Genomic DNA, 20,013 nt, shown 5'->3' on the forward strand with positions numbered 1-20,013 from the left:
TATGTTAAATAAAGAACAAATTCGATCATTGTCCAAAGGGTGAAATAAAAGAGACAACCACATTTTCCTTTCATAATAATATTTAGTTGTTGGATTTTGCTGAGAAATTATTTAAATATATTAACCCATATTCTCTTCCTTGTGATAATTTTGTAGGCTTGCAGGTAGATGTACTAGTTGTTTAAATTTCCCATGATGATTATTCATCTTTCTATACATAATATCCTATTCAGAATGACAGGTATCTTTTATTATGGCTAGGTCCCAAATTTTCATTAAGAAAACCTAAGAACATTTTTATTTTTATGAGAATTGTAATATATGACCATTTTAAGAAACTCTTAAATGTTATTTAGAAAATGTACTTTTTTTGGCCAGGTGCGGTGGCTCATGCCTGTAATCCCAGCACTTTGGGAGGCCGAGGCGGGTGGATCACCTGAGATCAGGAGTTTGAGACCAGCCTGGCCAACATGGTGAAACCCTGTCTTTACTAAAAATACAAAAAATTAGCTGGGTGTGGTGGCACGCGCCTGTAATCCCAGCTACTAGGGAGGGTTAGGCAGGAGAATCGCTTGAACCCAGGAGGCAGAGGTTGCAGTGAGCCGAGATTGTGCCACTGCACTCCAGCCTGGGTGACAGAGCGAGACTCCGTCTCAAAAAAAAGAAAATGTATTTTTTTTAAGTGTGCTGAAGTAGTTCACTTTCAGAATGAAGAAACAAAATAAAAAACACAGTAAACAGAGACATTAAAATAGAATCTTTAAAAAAGGACAAAATAGAATATTCTTCCAGTTTTTTTTAACTTTTATTAAGGAAAGTTTTTAAATTTCCTTTTGAATTTGAAGGTACAAGTGAAAAAAAGAGTCCTATTAGTCTCAGTTTTTGCATCTGAAAGGACGGTTACTAGGTTAAATAAAAGTATATACAATGCCATTTTTCCTCAGCAGAAAAGACTTTTTTTTATAATTCAAGATATTAATCTTTTGGGATTGAGATGTGATTTAGTGCTGAGTATTCAGTTGTAGGCCAAGATGTTAAGGAGTCATCCGGGTCTAAAGGATTTGAGGGAGCTATAAATGGCAGTGTATGATTAAGTTAAAATCTAACACTGTGGCCGGGCGTGGTGGCTCACGCCTGTAATCCCAGCACTCTGGGAGGCCCAGGTGGGCGGATATCTTGAGGTCAGGAGTTCAAGACCAGCCTGGCCAACCTGACCAAACCCCATCTCTACTAAAAATACAAAAATTAGCTGGGCGTGGTGGCATGTGCCTGTAATCCCCCCTACTTAGGTGGCTGAGGCGGGAGAATCGCTTGAACCCAGGAGGTGGAGTTTGTAGTGAGCCGAGATCACGCCACTGCACTGCAGTCTGGGTGACAGAGTGTGACTATGTCTCAAAAAAAAAACAAAACAACATTGTCATGTCTCTGATTTATTTTAGGTTTGTGTACTGCCCAAATTGCATGGCTTGACATCATTTCTTAATGTCGTTTTTATTTTAAGTCAGAGCACCATAACATGGTGTGGGAAGTGAAGACAAATCAGATGCCTAATGCAGTACAGAAACTCCTGTTGGTGATGGACAAGAGAGCCTCAGGAATGAATGACTCATTGGAGTTGCTGCAGTGTAATGAGAATTTGCCATCTTCACCTGGATATAACTCCTGTGATGAACACATGGAGCTTGGTAAGCAAAATTAAAAGTTATATAGAAATCTCACTAAGATTCAGATAAATTTTTCTACTTAGCCCGCTTCTCCACCAACCTTGACTGGCTAGAAAGGGATATGAAGTATTTGTATATTAGGAATTTTCAGCATTCTTTTATTGCTTTTAAAATACTACTTAAAACCAACATGAGTTGGGCTATTTATGGTTATCGTAGACACTCATTTACAGATTGTTAAATTAAACTACTTTACTTTGTGTGTAAAGATTGGACCCCACTCGTGGCTTTTCGAAAGATGCTACTTTTGAAATATACTTGAGAGAGCTCAGTAAAATATGCTTAGCCACTCTTCGTGGCAGATTTGCTGGTATGATGTGGAAATTACAGTGGACCCTTGAAACTTGAGGATCTGACATTTATGGTTGTTACTATTGCTAAACTACTCCTGGAGATATGTGACCTTTAGAAATGTGTAAGTTTGTTGAGGTGTGTTTTTGAATTGTATTGCTTCGAGGCTGGTGTTCAGGAGTATGGAGCTAATGAGTCACCTTGGCTTGCTGCCCAGCTTTTCAGCTTGGCTTTGCCCCCATTTAATATATGGGGGTTTCCTTCATGTTTATAAAAACCTGGGGAGAAGATACAGCTGTCTTAATTTTACAAATGATGAAATGGAGGAGATTATGTACTATGGTAATGTTTGGAAATTTAGAGATCTTAAGCTCTTGGGACACATAACCTGCTTGAATGCCAAGGATTTTCTGGACCCTAGTATTTATTGAGTACTGGTTACTTTTGAGCAAGGAGTGCCATTTTAATCAGGTAGTTGATCTTCCTCAGTTTTTGGTTTAAGGAGGAACTCAGAAACTTAGGGCCGAGGGGAGTATAAATAACATGCCCCTTCCACCTATGACTTCGTTTAAAAAGTAATTTCCTGAACTTCAGAAACAGAAATGAACCCTTTGCAGTAAATAAATGTTGGTCAAAGGCAGTGAGGGAAAGGAAATAGCTATATCAGCATGAAAATTGTAGGGTACAATTATTTTAAATTAGTGTGATGTTCTAGAACTCCTGGCTCCTTCATGACTCCATGAAAGAAGTCAGTTTTTACGAATGGATATCCCGAGTCAGTACTTCTAATTAAAACATTTCAGTTTGGCTTGGCATGATGGTTCACGCTAGTAATCGCAGCATTTTGGGAGGACAAGGTGGGAGGAGTTCAAGACCAGCCTGGTCAACGTAGTGAGATATCATCTCTACAAAAATTTTCTTTAAAAATTAGCTGGGCATGGTGGGTACATGCCTGTAGTCCTAGCTACTTGAGAGGCAGAGGCGTGAGGATCATTTGAGCCCAGGGGTCCAAGGCTGCAGTGAGCTATAATTGTACCACTGCACTCCAGCCTGGGCAACAGAGTAAGACCCTATCTCAAAAAAAACAATTTTTTTTTTTTTTTTTTAAGATAGGACATTTCGGTTTTAGTAGACTATTCTGGAATATTTGCCTGAATAGGAGTTATACATACTTTTATAGTGACATTTAGGAGACTAGAAATTTTCTTGACTTGTATATTTAAGGGACCCAATAGGTTTGTGGAGTTTGTAGGTATGTGTTTCATGGAGAGTTTTTTTTTTTAAGCCTTCAAGATGCTTTTTCTTCCCTACTACATACACACATACATACAGACATATATATGATTTTTTAAAAGAATATATATATAATTTTTTTTAAGAATTCAGTATTTTGGAATTCATGTTCCTTATAGTGCTTGGTGTGTGCATGAGTGGTACTTGGGTAATATTTCCAGTCATCTTATGGGGAGCTGAAAGGGTATCATGAATTGCCTTTTAGGAATGCACTTATAGGAAAAAATAACCGATAAATAACCAGTAAATATTAACAAGTTCAGAATTTATTAGTAAAAAGAAATACTTTAACACAGAGTTGTGTAAGTAGTAGCTAAATATTTATGTGATCTATATTATCATTATGGAAATTATTGTTTTCATTATAGTCTGTATAACAGGTTATTAAAGTATGTGAGTAATAAGTCCATATTGCACACATAAAATGCCTTTTTCTTCATTAACTTGTTAATGTAAAAATATCTCAGTGGCATATGGATCACTCCTAGGTGAGGTACAAAACACTAGGGGGAATAAGAAGCAGAAAACACAAACCAAACCATGTTTTTCCAGTCTGTGAACAGAATGTTAAATTTATGATTTTCCTCTCTCAAAATTAATTAGCTAAAATTGAGGACTTCTCTTTTAACTGCAGTTATAATATTGTTCCTTGTATTAGTAATTTCCTTTTTATGATTTTGAGTGTGCTTATTTGCAGATGACCTTCCTGAACTTCAGGCAGTTCAAAGTGATCCTACCCAATCTGGCATGTACCAGCTGAGTTCAGATGTTTCACATCAAGAATACCCAAGATCATCTTGGAACCAAAATACCTCAGACATACCAGAAACTACTTACCGTGAAAATGAGGTGGACTGGCTAACAGAATTGGCAAATATCGCGACCAGTCCACAAAGTCCACTGATGCAGTGCTCATTTTACAATAGGTAGGAGCATTTATTATATTTTTATTGAAACATTCTATCATTACACAAAGGTTTTATTTAAAAATTTTTCTAGTTTAAAAGTAGTAATACTTTAAATTATTAGAATTTAAGTCATTAGAATTAAGCTCCTTATCTAATGATCAAAGACTTATTTCACTCACTACCATGATTTCATATTTTGAGAATTAGAAAAAGGTGATAAAGAGAACCATAGATTAAAAAAATTTGTAAATGTTTAAAATAAATTAGACCATGAAATACTTTTACTATACATTTCTACATGTAGAAATGAAAATTGTATTTCTCTAAGGAAGCAGAGTTGTAATCAAGATTATATTTTAAACTTTTATCAACCTTTAGTTGGGTTCCTTTTGGTCTAGGTTTATTTCTTCCATAGTTTATGTGGCCTTACATTATTTGCCTGTTTGCTAATTCTAAAATTTGCTAATATTAAAATCTTAAACTTACAAAAGTGGGTTCCCATTGGTAAAAATCACTGTTTCATATATCCAGACAGAGTTTAAGAAAATGAGTGGTTGTGCTATGAAATTATGGAAGCTTCCAGCTAATATGCCTAGGGAGACCTAAGTGGAAAACACTTCATTATTTATCCCTAAAAAGAAATGGATAAATATGACAGTTTATAAGGGAGAGAAATGCCCATATTTGCCCACCTGTGAGTGGAAAATGATAGACCAGAGTTTTATACTAGGTAATGTAGGAATAACTGTAAATTTTGTTAGTGCTCTTGAGTGTAATGCATTGCTAAAGAATAAACTTATTAGGTGTGAAATCTCACTTTTCTTGTAACCCATTAAGTTGTGTTGCTTTTCTTACATTTAGCAGGATATTGATCTTGACTAGAGCAAATTGAATTTAATTAACTTCAGTTTAATTCCGTGTTCGTTTCCACAGGAAAGAAAACTTCCTTTCAGGGTTGTTATTTCCTTTATAGTCCTAGTTTTCATTGTAATCTTAATAGTCAAAAAGCTAAAAATTCTTTTATTTATTTTTTTAAACAAACCTGATTTAACTATTGGATTTTTTTTTCTTTCTCTAGAGATAATACTTTTTTTTCACTTTTTACAGCAGAGTCATAGGATTAATAATAACAGTTTATGGAAAGTGAGTAAACCCTTCAGAAGAAAATCAGTGTAAATAAAAACATAAGACATAAGGAAAGGAGTATCTCCCTGAGGACGTATTATTCTGTCCAGCATTTTGAGTAATGCTCTGCTGTCTGGCCTACCTCCTAACACTGTCTGCTCATGCAGCTTATTGTTGGGTGTTAAACTGTGTTACTGAGCTTTGATATCTGAAGTCTTTATAGTTAAGGAGTTGAGGACAGGTAAAAATTTATATTACCCCTGAATAGAGAGAGAGATGAAGAAATCAATGCTGTTAGTGTTTGGACGTGTTTAGCATGTTAATTTTCACAGAGTATTTAGGCCATATACATTTTAGAATATCACATTGTTCCCTTCATTTTTATTTATTTTTACTTTTTGTTACTTCTGTTTTAAATGGTTAAACAGAAGAACTGATAAAACTCACTTTTTAAAATTAGGGAGTCAGGAATGAACAAAAGGAATATTTAGCAGTTTGGCCATTCTCTGATACTTCATATATATCTAAATGTGTAATAACAGGATGGGCAGTTTTTGGGCAAAAGATGAAACATGCAGCATATAATTTGAAATCAGAAATTGGAGAGTATGCTACAATGCATGGAAATCTGAGGGCCTTTTGATTTAAGGAGTGGTGTGTACATGAAAGTATAGATCCTTATGTAAAAGTAATTTCTGGAAAGGTAAAATGAAAAATGTTAATGAGGATAAGGTAGAAATTGAAGGGCTAATACAAATTCTCAGGGAATAAGGGAAAAATTGGAAAGATGTCCTTTCTCTCTTTTTTGTTTTTGTTTTTTTGAGACGGAGTCTTGCTCTGTCGCCCAGGCTGGAGTGCAGTGGTGCAATCTCGGCTCACTGCAAGCTCCGCCTTCCGGGTTCACGCCATTCTCCTGCCTCAGCCTCCCGAGTAGCTGGGACTGCAGGCACCCACCACCATGCCTGGCTGGTTTTTTGTATTTTAAGTAGAGATGGGGTTTCACTGTGTTAGCCAGGATGGTCTCCATCTCCTGACCTCGTGATCCACTTGCCTTGGCTTCCCAAAGTGCTGGGTGGGATTACAGGCATGAGCCACCGCACCCGGCCCTTCCTCTCCTTTTTAAAAAGAGTGTTAGTACAGACATGCATAAACTTTTTCTGTTAAGGACCAGATCTGTATTTGGCATCTCAGACAAATTATCCTGATTTGGGACCTTACCTTCAGATGGTTTTCCCTCCTCCACCTGGCTGTCTTCCTCTCTGCTTCCTTTCCAGACTGCTGAGTCCATACACATCATTCATCATCCTCTATAGGCTTGTTTCTTTCTGTTATCCCACCCATGAATTTCTGGTCTGTTTGTGAGGGAAAGATCTGGGTATGCTCCTGGGAGCTCCATATACTCTAAAGGGAGCATTGTCTGGTAAAAGAGACTTTTGAGGGGAAGAAAAGAGGGCAAGGGATAAAGTTGTTTTTTTAAGGTGATCTTTGAGGAGAAAAAATAACTAGACCTTATATGTAGTTGCTTTTCAGCAAGTTTGTATTAGAAAACAAGAAATAGTGTCCAGTTACAAGGAGGGCGGATAGGCTGCTCTCTGCTATAAAAAGTGTAAGCATTTTTGCTTAAGGTAGTTCTTGTATCTGCCCAGTGATATGTGGTTGGTAGATAAAAGAGTTCAGAGTTGGTTACACTAAGCTTAAATGCTGTCTTCATACTGAGACTTACTGAGTACATCAAAGTAGAAGAAAGAAATGGATAGGACGTCCTGCATTAGAGGGGGTATTATCATTCACAAACGAAATATACACATGTATATGTATTGATAGAAAAATGAATGGGATAAATAAATGAAACCATAGTCGTAGTTTAAAATATATTGTCAAATCTGAAAAAACCGATGTCTAAAATGTGTGAGGAGGGTTTGGATAAGGAGTTAAGGAATATAATTATAAAATGAAATCTTGCTGTCTTTACTAGTGTTTACCATAAATGTGTTCAATGTAATAACATTGGCGTTTTAAATATGAAGTTCTTTCATTAATAGGAAAGATCTACTTTAAGGACCTATGCTTATGGTTGAAACTGTTGCTTTATTTTAGATCATCTCCTGTACACATCATAGCCACTAGCAAAAGTTTACATTCCTATGCACGCCCTCCACCAGTGTCCTCTTCTTCGAAGAGTGAACCAGCCTTCCCTCATCACCATTGGAAGGAGGAAACACCAGTAAGACATGAAAGGGTAAGTTTATTTATGAGGTTAAACTTTTACAAAGTTTGTACAACAGTTGAAATACATTAACATTCCTCATAGGAAGTAGTCTCACTGTTCTGTTAGTGATCTGGATTTGATTTTATATACAGCTCTGCTATGTGTTAGGAAAGCTTATTATTAATGGGAATGTGCATATAACTAAAGCTTCCAAAAACTTTGTTTTGTGTGTGTCTTTTTTTTTTTTTTTTTTTTTTTAGCAAATTCTCCCACAGCCTGACAACCTTCAGTTTTTGAAGGCATTATATTTTCCCTAAGGTTAGAATTACTAAGTTATCCACCTATAAGCATGGGCCTAAAGACGTGGGATGAAAACAGATATTAAAAGGTATATTTTAAAAACAAATAAAAAAGTTGATAATATTTTTCTCCATAGGCAAATAGTGAGTCAGAATCTGGCATTTTCTGCATGTCCTCCCTGTCAGATGATGATGATTTGGGATGGTGCAATTCCTGGCCTTCAACTGTCTGGCACTGTTTTTTGAAAGGTAAAACAAACAAACAAACAAACAAAAAAAACCTTGAATTTTCCACAGCTTACTTGTCTAGTACAGTCACGTGTCTAATACTTGCTTTCTACCTAAACCTTAGGCACACGACTGTGCTTTCATAAGGGAAGCAATAAGGAATGGCAAGATGTTGAAGATTTTGCTAGAGCTGAAGGCTGTGATAATGAGGAAGATCTTCAAATGGGCATTCACAAGGTTGATTTAAAATTCTTAAAAATTTTTTCAAAATCTTTCCAAATGAAACAAGATTTATTGTTAATCTACAGAAATATCCTCCATTCACTTTCATATTTAAATGACATCGTACATTTTAGGTAGAGCATTTTTATGACCACTCATTGCTTAGTGTGATGGGGAGGAGCAATGATTTTAGGTTTGCCTTTCTAACATGCTTTCTTGGATGGGAAATAGTATATTTCTTGGTGCTTCTTCGTGTTTTATACACTTTACAATGGGGAAAACTGGTATTAAAAATACGTAATGAGGTCGGGCGCAGTGGCTCATGCCTGTAATCCCAGCACTTTGGGAGGCTGAGACGGGTGGATCACGAGGTCAGGAGATTGCGACCATCCTGGCTAACATGGTGAAACCCCACCTCTACTAAAAATACAAAAAAATTAGCTGGGCGTGGTGGTGGGCGCCTGTAGTCCCAACTACTTGGGAGGCTGAGGCAGGAGAATGGTGTGAACCCAGGAGGCAGAGCTTGCAGTGAGCCAAGATTGCGCCACTGCACTCTAGCCTGGCAACACAGTGAGACTCTGTCTCAAAAAAAAAATATATATGTAATGAATAAACTAACCAAAGCCTTGCCTTAGTCTACAAAGTGATTAATTCCCCTGTAGATTATTGACAGCCAATTATATTAAGTTACTTTATATAAGTTGTTTCATATTAAGTTACTAAAACTAGCATTTTCTAAGTTGATGAGCAAAAGCAGTAGCGAGCAATATTAGGATAAAGTTGACACCTTTCATTTTGAAATTTTTAATTTCTCCATCTCTCCTGTAGGCAAGAAAATGGGCATGTGAAGTGTGCTTGTACAAATTCTTGTTTTGATCCTGCTATGTCTCACTATTAAGTCTTTTGAGAAAAATTGTCCTGTCTTGGCTGCCTTCAGTTTCCTCCCCTTGCTTTACTCTTCACTTTAGTGAAGTTCACAATAGTCTAACTTTGGCCTCTACTACTCTACAAAAATTGTCTCAAAGGTTACTATCTTTATTCTGATTTCTAGGAAGAGAGACGTCGTTTGTTCTGTTTGACATCTGTACAACATTTGACACATTGGGTTAGTTCCTGACATTGTCTTCCCTTGATTTGTGTAGCATGGCAGCATCCTGATTCTCAGTCTTTTAGGCCTGGTACTTGACTGCCCGCAGTGCTGAATATTAGACAAGATTCTGCCCCCTTCACTTTCTTCACCAGTTCCTCTCTCCTGATAATGTCAGCAGCACCTCCATCATGTCCTGTGGAATGCACTCTGGACTTGGAGTCAGGAAACCTGGGCTCTCTTTATAGCTTCTCCAGCAATTATCTGTGTTACTGATCTTAGGCAGATTGTTAACCCCTCTGAGTATTGGCTTCCTGATCTGAAAAATGGGATTGGATTAGTTTTAAGGCCTCCTGCAGCCCTGAGAATGGGAAGATTTTGTAATTTCGTTATTTGCCAATCTATGTCTATAGCCTTCACCTGCACATTTCCAGCTGCATGTTAGACATCTCTGCATGAATATCAGTCAGTTCTTTGAACTAAGCTTAGTGTGACCAAAACTGCCCTTACCTTTTTCTTCCTCTTCTTGGCTTACTTTCCTCCTATTCTTTTAAAGTTGTTATTATCATCCTTCTTGATTACCAGATTCAAAACCATGAAGTTGTCTTTTACTGTTCTATTTCTTCCCTTTATTTATATTCATTTGATTCTAATTCTGTAAAGATTTTTAAGTCATCCTCTCTTATTCATTACCTTGTTCATGCGTTAGCGTAATTATGATTGGATACTATAGCAAGCTTTTGGCGTGTTTGTCTCCTTTGTTTTTCTGTGAATGTAAGGGTAAGGATCATGTTTGTTAGTGTTTGTATTTTCAGATCCTACCATGTGGCATGTGTTAAATGCTCAATATTCATTGAATTTAAATTTTTCTGGTTCTATTACTATCGCACTTGTCAATTCAGGTCTATAATAGGTGTCTCTCATTATATCCTCAGGTAATTGAATATGAGATCTTTTCTTCTGTAGAGTCTTTTCTTATTTACCATCATCTTAAAAATTGACAGTCATGCTGATAAAAACACTTTGATTGATTTCCCAATACCTTCTAAGCAAAAATTGTCAGTACTTTGCCTGTCTTTAAGAGGCCTTTACTAACTGGCCTCTCCTTATTAGCTTTATTTGCCCCAAATCTGAACTCACCTTGTATTTTTAGCAAATACTCAGCACTCCCCAAAGTTATTGTTAATTACAAATTTCTTGGTGCAAGGCATCTTTCTAAATTGCATTCTTCTTTTAAATCTCAGTTCCAGTTGGAATTGAAAATCCTCCTTAATCTCTTTTGGTATTAATAACTCTTTATTAAACTGCATCACCATTATTTATACTTGAGTGTAAGTGCTTATTCCAGTCTAGTTATTTATATATGTGTCTTTCTTCACTACCGGGTTTGAAAGCTCTTTAATGGCAGGGATCCTGTCTTGGTTATTTTTACCTTTTCCACAAAGTCTTACATGTAATGGGAACTTCACAGTGTTTTGAATTGAACATTTCCAATTCATTCACGCTATGCATATATTTTCAGGGCTATGGTTCTGATGGTCTAAAGTTGTTATCACATGAAGAAAGTGTATCATTTGGCGAGTCTGTACTGAAGTTGACTTTTGATCCTGGTACAGTAGAAGATGGTTTACTTACCGTAGAGTGTAAGCTGGACCACCCTTTCTATGTTAAAAATAAAGGTAGGGCTTGAATTGCATTTGTAGTAACTTTTTTTAAACAAAGCTTCTTAAATCTGTAATTATGTCTGTAGCTTTGATGATTAAGAAAAAATTTGAGGGGAAAACGTCTTTCAAACTAAATAAAAAACTACCACAGGGAATGCTTATAATAATACCTAATGGTGCGTAAGTATCTTAGCAGTCAGGTGGAACTTTATTTCCTGTATGAGAAATTTTTAGATTCATGTAGCATAGTATAATAAGCTTTCTATTATCTTGGTATAGTTTGGGGAATGTAGTGATCTAGTAATCACATTTTCATTAAGAGTTACCAAATATGATATAAACCTGAGTCACTCTTCAGAGCCTTATTACAGTAACACCATGTTAAAGATGATTTTATAATTCAGAGACTATTTTATGGTCTCAGTCATTTATCACTTATTGTCATTGTAGACTGTTGGAAGTGCTCATTGTCATTGTAGACGGATGGAAGTGCTGATTGATAGAGGAGCTCTATATATAATAAAATGCTGAACAATAAGCTAGTTTTGGAGGGCTTTTACATTGCTGAAAGGAAATACTTACGTAGTACTTTATTGTAAAGATACATGACTTGTGTTAGAGAATCTCTTGAGACTTAGCAATAACTTTTTATTTTTAAGATATAGAAATGATATGTCTGTTCTAAAGTAGGGTGCTTTCTGTGAGTCCTCATCCTTTATGCAACATTGTTTAACTTTAGGTTGGTCATCATTTTATCCAAGCTTGACTGTGGTACAGCATGGCATTCCATGTTGTGAAGTTCATATTGGCGATGTATGTCTACCTCCTGGACACCCCGATGCCATTAATTTTGATGATTCAGGTGTTTTTGATACATTTAAAAGGTAATATTGGATTAATTCTTTGTTTTATTTTCCTCTTAAAGTTTGCCCTTCATTTCCCTAATGATGGTAACGTCAGATATTTAGGAAGTTCAGTCTTTAAAGATTTGAGAATTATAAAAGAATTATTAAGAGGAAAGTATGAAATGAAAACATATTAGGTAATTAAAGTATAATAGTTACCAGAGAGTTTTGCGTGTAGTTGTCATATAGGAAAATTGAGTTTATAAAACATTTAGGATTAGATTAGGAAGAATATCACATGTTACATGACCAAGAGTTTAATGGTTCAGCTTTGATAGTTACATTTAAAAAGTTGTGATATCTGGCCAGTTGTTCTTAAACAGCTTATAAATCTCTTGTGTTTTTTGTAGTTAACTGTATTTTTCTTGATATAATAGTTAACTGTATCTTTGTTTCATACTCATTTTGACCAAGGGCATTAGTTGCATGGTTTAACAAATAGTAGAAAATAGCCCAAACTTGACATCTAGAAAGGCTTAGAGAGGGAAGTGGTTATTCCTGAGATCACGTTGCTAGTAAGTGGCAGAATAGGACAAGAACCCATGTGTCCTGACTCCAGAAGGTTGGCCAGCTATCTTCATTTATATGGGACTTTCCTGGTTTTTGCACTGAAAGTCCAGCTTTCAGGAAACCCCTCAGTCCTAGACAAACTGGAACAATTGGTCACCTTGCTCCTAGAAGGAACCCAGAGAAAGTCTGTGTGTAGGTATCTGGGATTTAAAGACCCATTCTTTCTTTAAGATAATTATCAAATCCATAGGCATGTACTGGCACTAAGTAGAGAATTCTCAAGAGTCCCTGCTGGCCTGTAGATTTTATTTCATTCAGTTTAATTAGTATGTTTTATATATCATGAGGATGAGTGAAACTATTATTAAAAAAGCAAATTGCATAGGGCCTGACACAAGCCACATGCTCGATAAATGTCTACAAGCTTATGCTCTTAATGCTGTTTGATTACATCCCTCATATACACTCTTTTTTGAAAAACTAGAAAAATGAGTCAAAATTTTAAGGACTGATGCTTAGGATATATAGATTAATGATAACTCCTATGTTTTGGTGAGACTGTAACCTGATAGAAAAATTTTGGAAGATAATTTGGCTTTATCTTGTAAAGGTGAGTATTAGCAGTTTCATTCCTCTTTTATATATATCCTAGAGAAGTAAATTCTTGTAGTCATGCTCAAGGAGATGGTGCAAGTAAGTTTGTAGCTGTATTACTCATGATAGCAAAAATGTGGAAACAATATCAATACTTATTAACTGGAGAGTGAATCCATGAAGTGTGATATAATCATATAGTGGAATTAGTGGAAAATGAATGAACCTTAGCTACAAACTTTAAAACATGGATCAATTTTTAAAACAATGTTAAGTAAAAATAAGTCTTGGAAATATACAGTATGAGTCTATTTTATGGAATCATGTTCCTTAGAAATAAATAAAATAACCCTTATATATGGTTTGTAATACACATTATATAATTATGTCAGGGGTCCCTAAAGACTAGCCCCCAGGTTTGATGATTTGCTCAGAGAATTCACAAGACCCTGCACATAGTTGTGCTCATGGCTATGACTTATTATGGCAAAAAAATACTAATACAAAGCAAAATTGGGAAAGGGAAAAGATGTGGGGTGAAGTCTGAGGGAAGCCAGGCTTCCAGGGATCCTCTCCCAGTGGAATTAAGGGCATGTTTTATTCCCCAGCAGTGGGCTGTGACAACATATATGAAATGTCGTCTCCCAGGGAAGCTTGTTAGGCGCACTTGGCACCTAGGGTTTTTATTGAGAGCAGTCATGTAGGTTTCTTCTGCTTGGCACATAACAAAATCCAAACTTCCAAAAGGAAAGCAGGCATTCAGAGTAAACTGTGTTGTTTGTATATCCAGTCTAGGCACAGTAAACTACTCTTCTCAGTTGTGGGAATGATGGGACCCCTCAAAATCCAAGTTCTAGAAATTAGTCAAGGGTCAACCTTGTAAGTAGACTTTTGAAAGGATAGCAGTCATTTCTGCATAATGAAACACTGTATCTTATATATTAAGAAAGATATTAATAAAACTAATGCTACTGTAGTATTTATATGTTGTATTTATGAGTAATATTTTCATAATAAAATTATTGAAAAAGAATGATTAACATTCAGGAGAGTGGTTATTTCTGGGGTGGCAAATATGGAACTTAGTGATACTGGAAATATTATTCTTAATTTGGATTGCGGGTTCACTCATTTATTTGTATGCTTCATAACTTACAAATATATGTAAAGTTTACATATTATTACATAGCACCAAGCTTTTTTAAAGTAAAAGGGAAAACTTGCCTGCCTAATTCCTGTTTTTCTGAGATAGCAAATTCTTACCATTTGATCTCACTGAATAATAATCACTCCCAAGATGATGTTAGTCATTGGTCTCATTTTACTGTTGAGTGACTTCAATATAACAGCAGGAGCACCCACCCTGCAAAGGAGTGGAAATGGGTGGTATCATCATGGAGAAACCAGGAAAAAATTGAGAAGCTGAAAGTGACTTTATTTTCATTGTGGATTAGACTGGTTAAGGGAGATGATGCCTGGCCTAGGGGGAGGGCAAGAAGAGAAACAGGTAAGAAGAGGAAAAAGTCCAAGTTGGACTGCTCCAAGCAAATTCTCGGGTCATGGTTTACAGAGGACATGTGAGTAGTTTCTAGCTCGGGAAGAATCAGAAGTCAGCAATCAGTTGATGAGCTCTCATACATAATTCAAGGTTCTGTTGTAAGTAGCCCATTCTGAAACATTGAGAATTGAGGCCAACCTTCTAGGCCTCAGGCGGGTTTAAAACAGTCAGTTTTGACTTTTTGAAGTTGACATTTCTGTTCAGGTAATATGATTTAACAAACTTATTGAGTGCCTACTATATATATAATGTTAATTTATTTAATATTAATTACCCTATTTGTAGATTATATCCTCATTTTACAGAGAGAAGTAAAGTTGAGAGAGGTTAAGGAACATGCCCAAAACAAAGGCAGTTAGTATCAGAATTAGGATTCAAGCCCATATCTTGTAAAGATTCCAAATTTTGAGTTCTCTAGCTACTCACCTAAGATACTTCTACAATAATAGATACTCCTAATGGCAAAATACACTGTGCCAGCCTCTGCCCTGTGTCTTATGTTTATTGTTCTTTTTGGCACCACTGCATAGCATAGATTTATTTTACAGATAAGTAAACTGAGGCTACAGGGTTTATTTAACTTGCCCAAGGTCGTATTACTAGCTGGAATTTGAACTCAGTTAAAATTTTCCATTATTATGTTATTCAGAATTGATTAAAAAATGAGTTAAGAACGGCCATACCTCTTTGCTTCCAATCTAGAGAAGGAAATGGATTAGTAAATGTATACAGTAGATGTACATGCTGATTGAGAGGCAATGTAGCCTGATAGGAACATGAGCTCGATCTGGACTGCCTGGATTCAAATCCTGGCTCTGCAATTGATTTGCTGTGGAAGCTTGAGTAAATTAATATTTCTGTGGCTCCATTAAAAAAATCTGTAGAATGGGGATAATATTGGAAGGATTAAATAAGTTAATATATGTGACATGGTTAATAGGCACTACATTATTGTGGAGTTTGCCATTAAGACTAATGATTAGACAGTGAAGTGGGAATGGGCATTCTAAGCTTAAGGAATGGCAGGTACACAAAGTAGAGCTGTGAAAGGCACATTTGGGTACAGGTGCTTTAGTGAAGAGAATGAATGCTTACCTAAGGTAGTATAGCAAAAGATGAAGCTGTTTTTAAAGATACTCTATGTCATTACTGCTGCAGTAATGTTAGTCATTGAATTTTGTGACTGAATATTTAAAACTGATTTAAGTTGTATCCATAATGGAAGTAGATGATAAGTTATATTTGTGCCACTAGATGGTGGAGTTTTCAAATTTTAGTAATTAGCTTACCCAGTATCTTTTAGTATTTTAAATTGTAATCATTTTCCATCAGTAGAGATGGGTAATTTTGTGTCAGTGCTGAAGTTTGCTATTTTTCTAAATTATGTATGGGAGGGGCTGAAGATATCTTACAAAAACTGCAAACCTAGAAAGCAGACATTGTTTTCCTGACATAATACTGATTGCTAAGCATTCATGAGGTAATTTTGGAGTCATAGTTTAAGTACATTTATTTCATGCAATACTTTCAGAAAAAAGACATTGTGTGCTTGATAAGTGGTAGAAGTCATTTACTGTGTGTAGTCAGTGGCATGGACCGCCCTCATTCCTTTGGCTGTTTCCATCTATCTTTAGAATTTTGTAATCTCATGTTTTACCTTTAGGTAGATGGTATTCCTGTAGCTAATATTAACCTATTTTGATGTATTACCGGAATTTCTGTTTCAGGGAAGGAAGTAGGAGCTAGGTTCAGATTAGAAGCTGAATAAAAGGTTTCCTGCCAAGAAGATAGAAAAGTACTATAGGCAGAAAGAGAGTTAATGCTGGAACAAAAGAGAATTCTTTAGCCTATTTCCATGTCTATGTAAACTGAACATACAGAACAAAATGTGGCCTTTCCTGACAAAGGCAGGTTTTTACAATGAACTTTATGTTATTAGGCTATGTTATAGGTCATGGATGGCCTTTCGGGAGACTGATGTATGTATGGCTCTCTCTACCTAAACAAATGACCCAGATCACTGGGCATTTTAAGTTCCTTTATTTGTTTTTTATTTTTTTTGAGACGGAGTCTCACTCTGTTGCCCAGTTGGAGTGCAGTGCTGTGATCTGCCTCCCGGGTTCAAGCGATTCTCCTGCCTCAGTCACCCGAATAGCTGGGATTACAGGCATGTGCTGCCACGCCTAGCTGATTTTTGTATTTTTGGTAGAGATGGGGTTTCACCATGTTGCCCAGGCTGGTCTTAAACTCCTGACCTCAGGTGATCCACCCACCTCGGCCTCCCAAACTGTTGGGATTATAGGCGTGAGCCACCAGGCCTGTCCTTAAGTTCCTTTAGCCACATTTAACAGCTTTTCACTGCCTTTCCCAACCATTTGTTTTCTGTAGTAGTCCTTAGGCCTGGTATGTTGCCTGCCACTCCATTTTAATTTTCTAGGTCTGGGTGCCTATAGGCCAAGAAACCATATTGTCACATTTGTCCAGAAATGAATTTAAAGTAAGAATAAGTGGGTTGTGTAGGATTTGGAGGAGTTACTTGGTATGAATAAAGTATGCTGATTATAACATTCCTTTGGGGGGTTCAAAGTCTTTTTTAAGCTTTTGTATTATCTGCAGAGGTTTTTTAAAAAAATTAATTTCAGTTAGCACATATACAGATTTCATTTTATAAGCAATTATCAGTGGCAAAAGTTGTTAGTGTTGGTAACATGATATAGGGGGAAATGCACTGAAATTTCCAATCAGATGTTAAGTTTTCTTTTTTTTTTAACCTGCTTTTTAGAAATCAGAGAATTCAAAATTGAATTAAAATCTTATTTTTTTTTAATTTTATAGCTATGACTTCACACCTATGGATTCTTCTGCAGTTTATGTGTTAAGTAGTATGGCTCGCCAGCGTCGTGCATCTTTGTCTTGTGGAGGACCTGGTGGTCAAGACTTTGCAAGATCTGGATTCAGTAAAAACTGTGGCTCACCTGGATCATCACAGCTCTCTTCCAATTCTTTGTATGCTAAAGCTGTCAAAAACCACAGCTCAGGGACTGTGAGTGCCACTTCTCCTAATAAGTGCAAAAGACCAATGAATGCCTTCATGCTTTTTGCCAAAAAATACAGAGTTGAATATACTCAGATGTATCCAGGGAAAGATAACAGGTAAAAATAGTGATAATTCTGATTACAATAAATGAGTAACACTTCAATACGGTTCATGGTAACTGGAATAGTTAAGTAAACTTATTCTTTAATAGCTTTTATTCAACTCTTAGGTTGACTTTTTTGTTTGTTTTTGAGATGGAGTCTCGCTGTGTCAGCCAAGCTGGAGTCCAGTGGTACGATCTCAGCTCACTGCAACCTCCGCCTTCCAGGTTCAAGTGATTATCCTGCCTCAGCCTCCCAAGTAGCTGAGACTACAGGCACCCACCACCATACCTGGCTAATTTTTTGTATTTTTAGTAGAGACAGGGTTTCACCATGTTGGCCAGGCTGATCTCGAACTCCTGACCTCGTGATCCACCCACCTTGGCCTCCTAAAGTGCCGTGATTACAGGCGTGAGCCACTGTGCCCGGCCAGGTTGACTTTAAAGTAAAAAGTTTAAGTGGAATTTTTAGGGTTATATGTAATTATTTTATAATACATAGACAATTAGGTTACCTACCTTAGTAGTAAGGATCTACCTTTTATTATTTGTGCCATAGCCCAGGCTGCAGTACAGCGGCGCAACTCACTGTAGCCTGTGTCTCCCAGGCTCAATCCTCCCACCTCAGCTTCCTGAATGGCTGGGATTACAGGCACACGCCACCATACCCAGTTAATTTTTGTATTTTTTGTAGAGATAGGGTTGTGCCATGTTGCCCAGGCTGGTCTCAAACTCCTGGGTTCAAGCCATCTGCCTGCCTCCCAAAGTGCAAGATCTACCTTTTAAAATCATGTTATTTATCTGTTGGAGGACACAGTTCTAACAATTAACAATTCTATCTTTATGGAACAGCTTTTCACCTGAGTCAACTATGGATTGTACGGGGAACTGGCAATTTGTAGCAAGTTGCCAGAGTTGTCAAAACGGTGAACTTAAGAGCTGTCCTCAGTAGAAGCTGGGAATAAAAATCAACTCAAGTCCTTCCTACTCTGTTGCCTGTACCCTTACTCATCTCCGAGTCCTCTACTACTGAATCCCTCTCAAATCAGTCAAGTTCTCCATATATTAATAACGCTGTCTTCTTCCAGTCTTTGTACCCTGAGGATCAAAACTACCTTATCTTGATATCATGAGAAAAGTCATTACTGTGTTACCACAGTAATGAATAGCTTTGTCCTAGTTCCTTTAGACACATAAGTGTGTAATTAGTGAGTCAAGAATTCTAAGAGTCTTTTTTTGTTTGTTTGTTTTGAGGCGGAGTCTCACTGTCATCCAGGCTGGAGTGTAGTGGCAGGATCTTGGCTCACTGCAACTTCTGCCTTGTGGGTTCAAGCGATTCTCCTGCCTCAGCCACCCGAGTAGCTGGGATTACGGGCATGCGCCACTACACCCAGCTAATTTTTTGCATATTTAGTAGACATGGGGTTTCACTATGTTGGCCAGGCTGGTCTCAAACTCCTGAGCTCAAGTGATCCGCTCACCTTGGCCTCCCAAAATGCTGGGATTACAGGCATGAGCCACGGGCCCAGCGCTAAGAGGCTTTTTAATACTATTGAAATGTTTTAACTCTTGGATCTGTCAGTCATTTGTGTGACTTTTGGCAATTAATCTTTAAGTTGTAATCCATTTCTTCAGTAAAAAGAGTGGGTTTAAGTGTGTTTTTTTAAAAAAGTTAGTTTGGAAGTCTACTTCTTTGTGACTGACTTTTAGGCTTTAAAGACATTTTAAGAGTAATTTGTACCTTTCCCCTTGCTCAATTTGTTTTTCCTGAGAAAATGACTGGCCTTAGATTTAGTGACAGGTACATGCTGCATTTCTCTTTTTGTACATTTCTGGTATTTAATTATTAAACATATCCTTTGACATCTAGAAACAGGATTCACGTCCCTGTAAGTCTCTTCCCCGCCAGTAGTTGAGAATGTCAGCTGGGATGCATTCTGTATTTATTTCCAATTCTGGGGAACTGGACTATCCTGATTATAAGGGGTGTAAATCTCATTTTATCTTTAGATGTTTTGTTTTCTGATCTTTTTATAGGATCTCTAAATCAGGTTATACCCTTTATTGCTCAAAAATCTTTTTTTTTTTTTATGAGATGGAATCTTGCTCTGTCACGCAGGCTGTAGTGCCAGTGGTGTGATCTCGGCTCATTGCAACTGCTGCCTCCCAGGTTCAAGTGATTCTCCTGCCTCAGCCTCCTGAGCAGCTTGAACTATAGGCATGCACCACCACACCTGGCTAATTTTTTGTAGTTTTAGT

General features: G+C 36.9%; 1 protein-coding gene across 9 annotated transcripts in view; it reads left to right on the plus strand.

Moving 5' to 3' along the window:
• HBP1 (HMG-box transcription factor 1) overlaps positions 1-20,013 on the plus strand; it is a 34,453-nt gene that overhangs the window by 10,309 nt on the left and 4,131 nt on the right. For 7 of the 9 annotated variants that reach the window (XM_063813820.1, XM_009453865.4, XM_009453863.4 and 4 more), the window contains 8 exon segments: positions 1,502-1,685; positions 4,006-4,234; positions 7,439-7,580; positions 7,987-8,098; positions 8,202-8,314; positions 10,909-11,065; positions 11,790-11,934; positions 17,453-17,770. In XM_063813820.1, the coding sequence (XP_063669890.1) occupies positions 1,517-1,685; positions 4,006-4,234; positions 7,439-7,580; positions 7,987-8,098; positions 8,202-8,314; positions 10,909-11,065; positions 11,790-11,934; positions 17,453-17,770 (1,385 nt within the window). In that variant the 5' untranslated portion in view covers positions 1,502-1,516. 9 annotated transcript variants of the gene reach the window in all.

Source organism: Pan troglodytes, chromosome 6 (assembly GCF_028858775.2).
Source record: "Pan troglodytes isolate AG18354 chromosome 6, NHGRI_mPanTro3-v2.0_pri, whole genome shotgun sequence".
Taxonomy (NCBI): Eukaryota; Metazoa; Chordata; class Mammalia; order Primates; family Hominidae; genus Pan; species Pan troglodytes.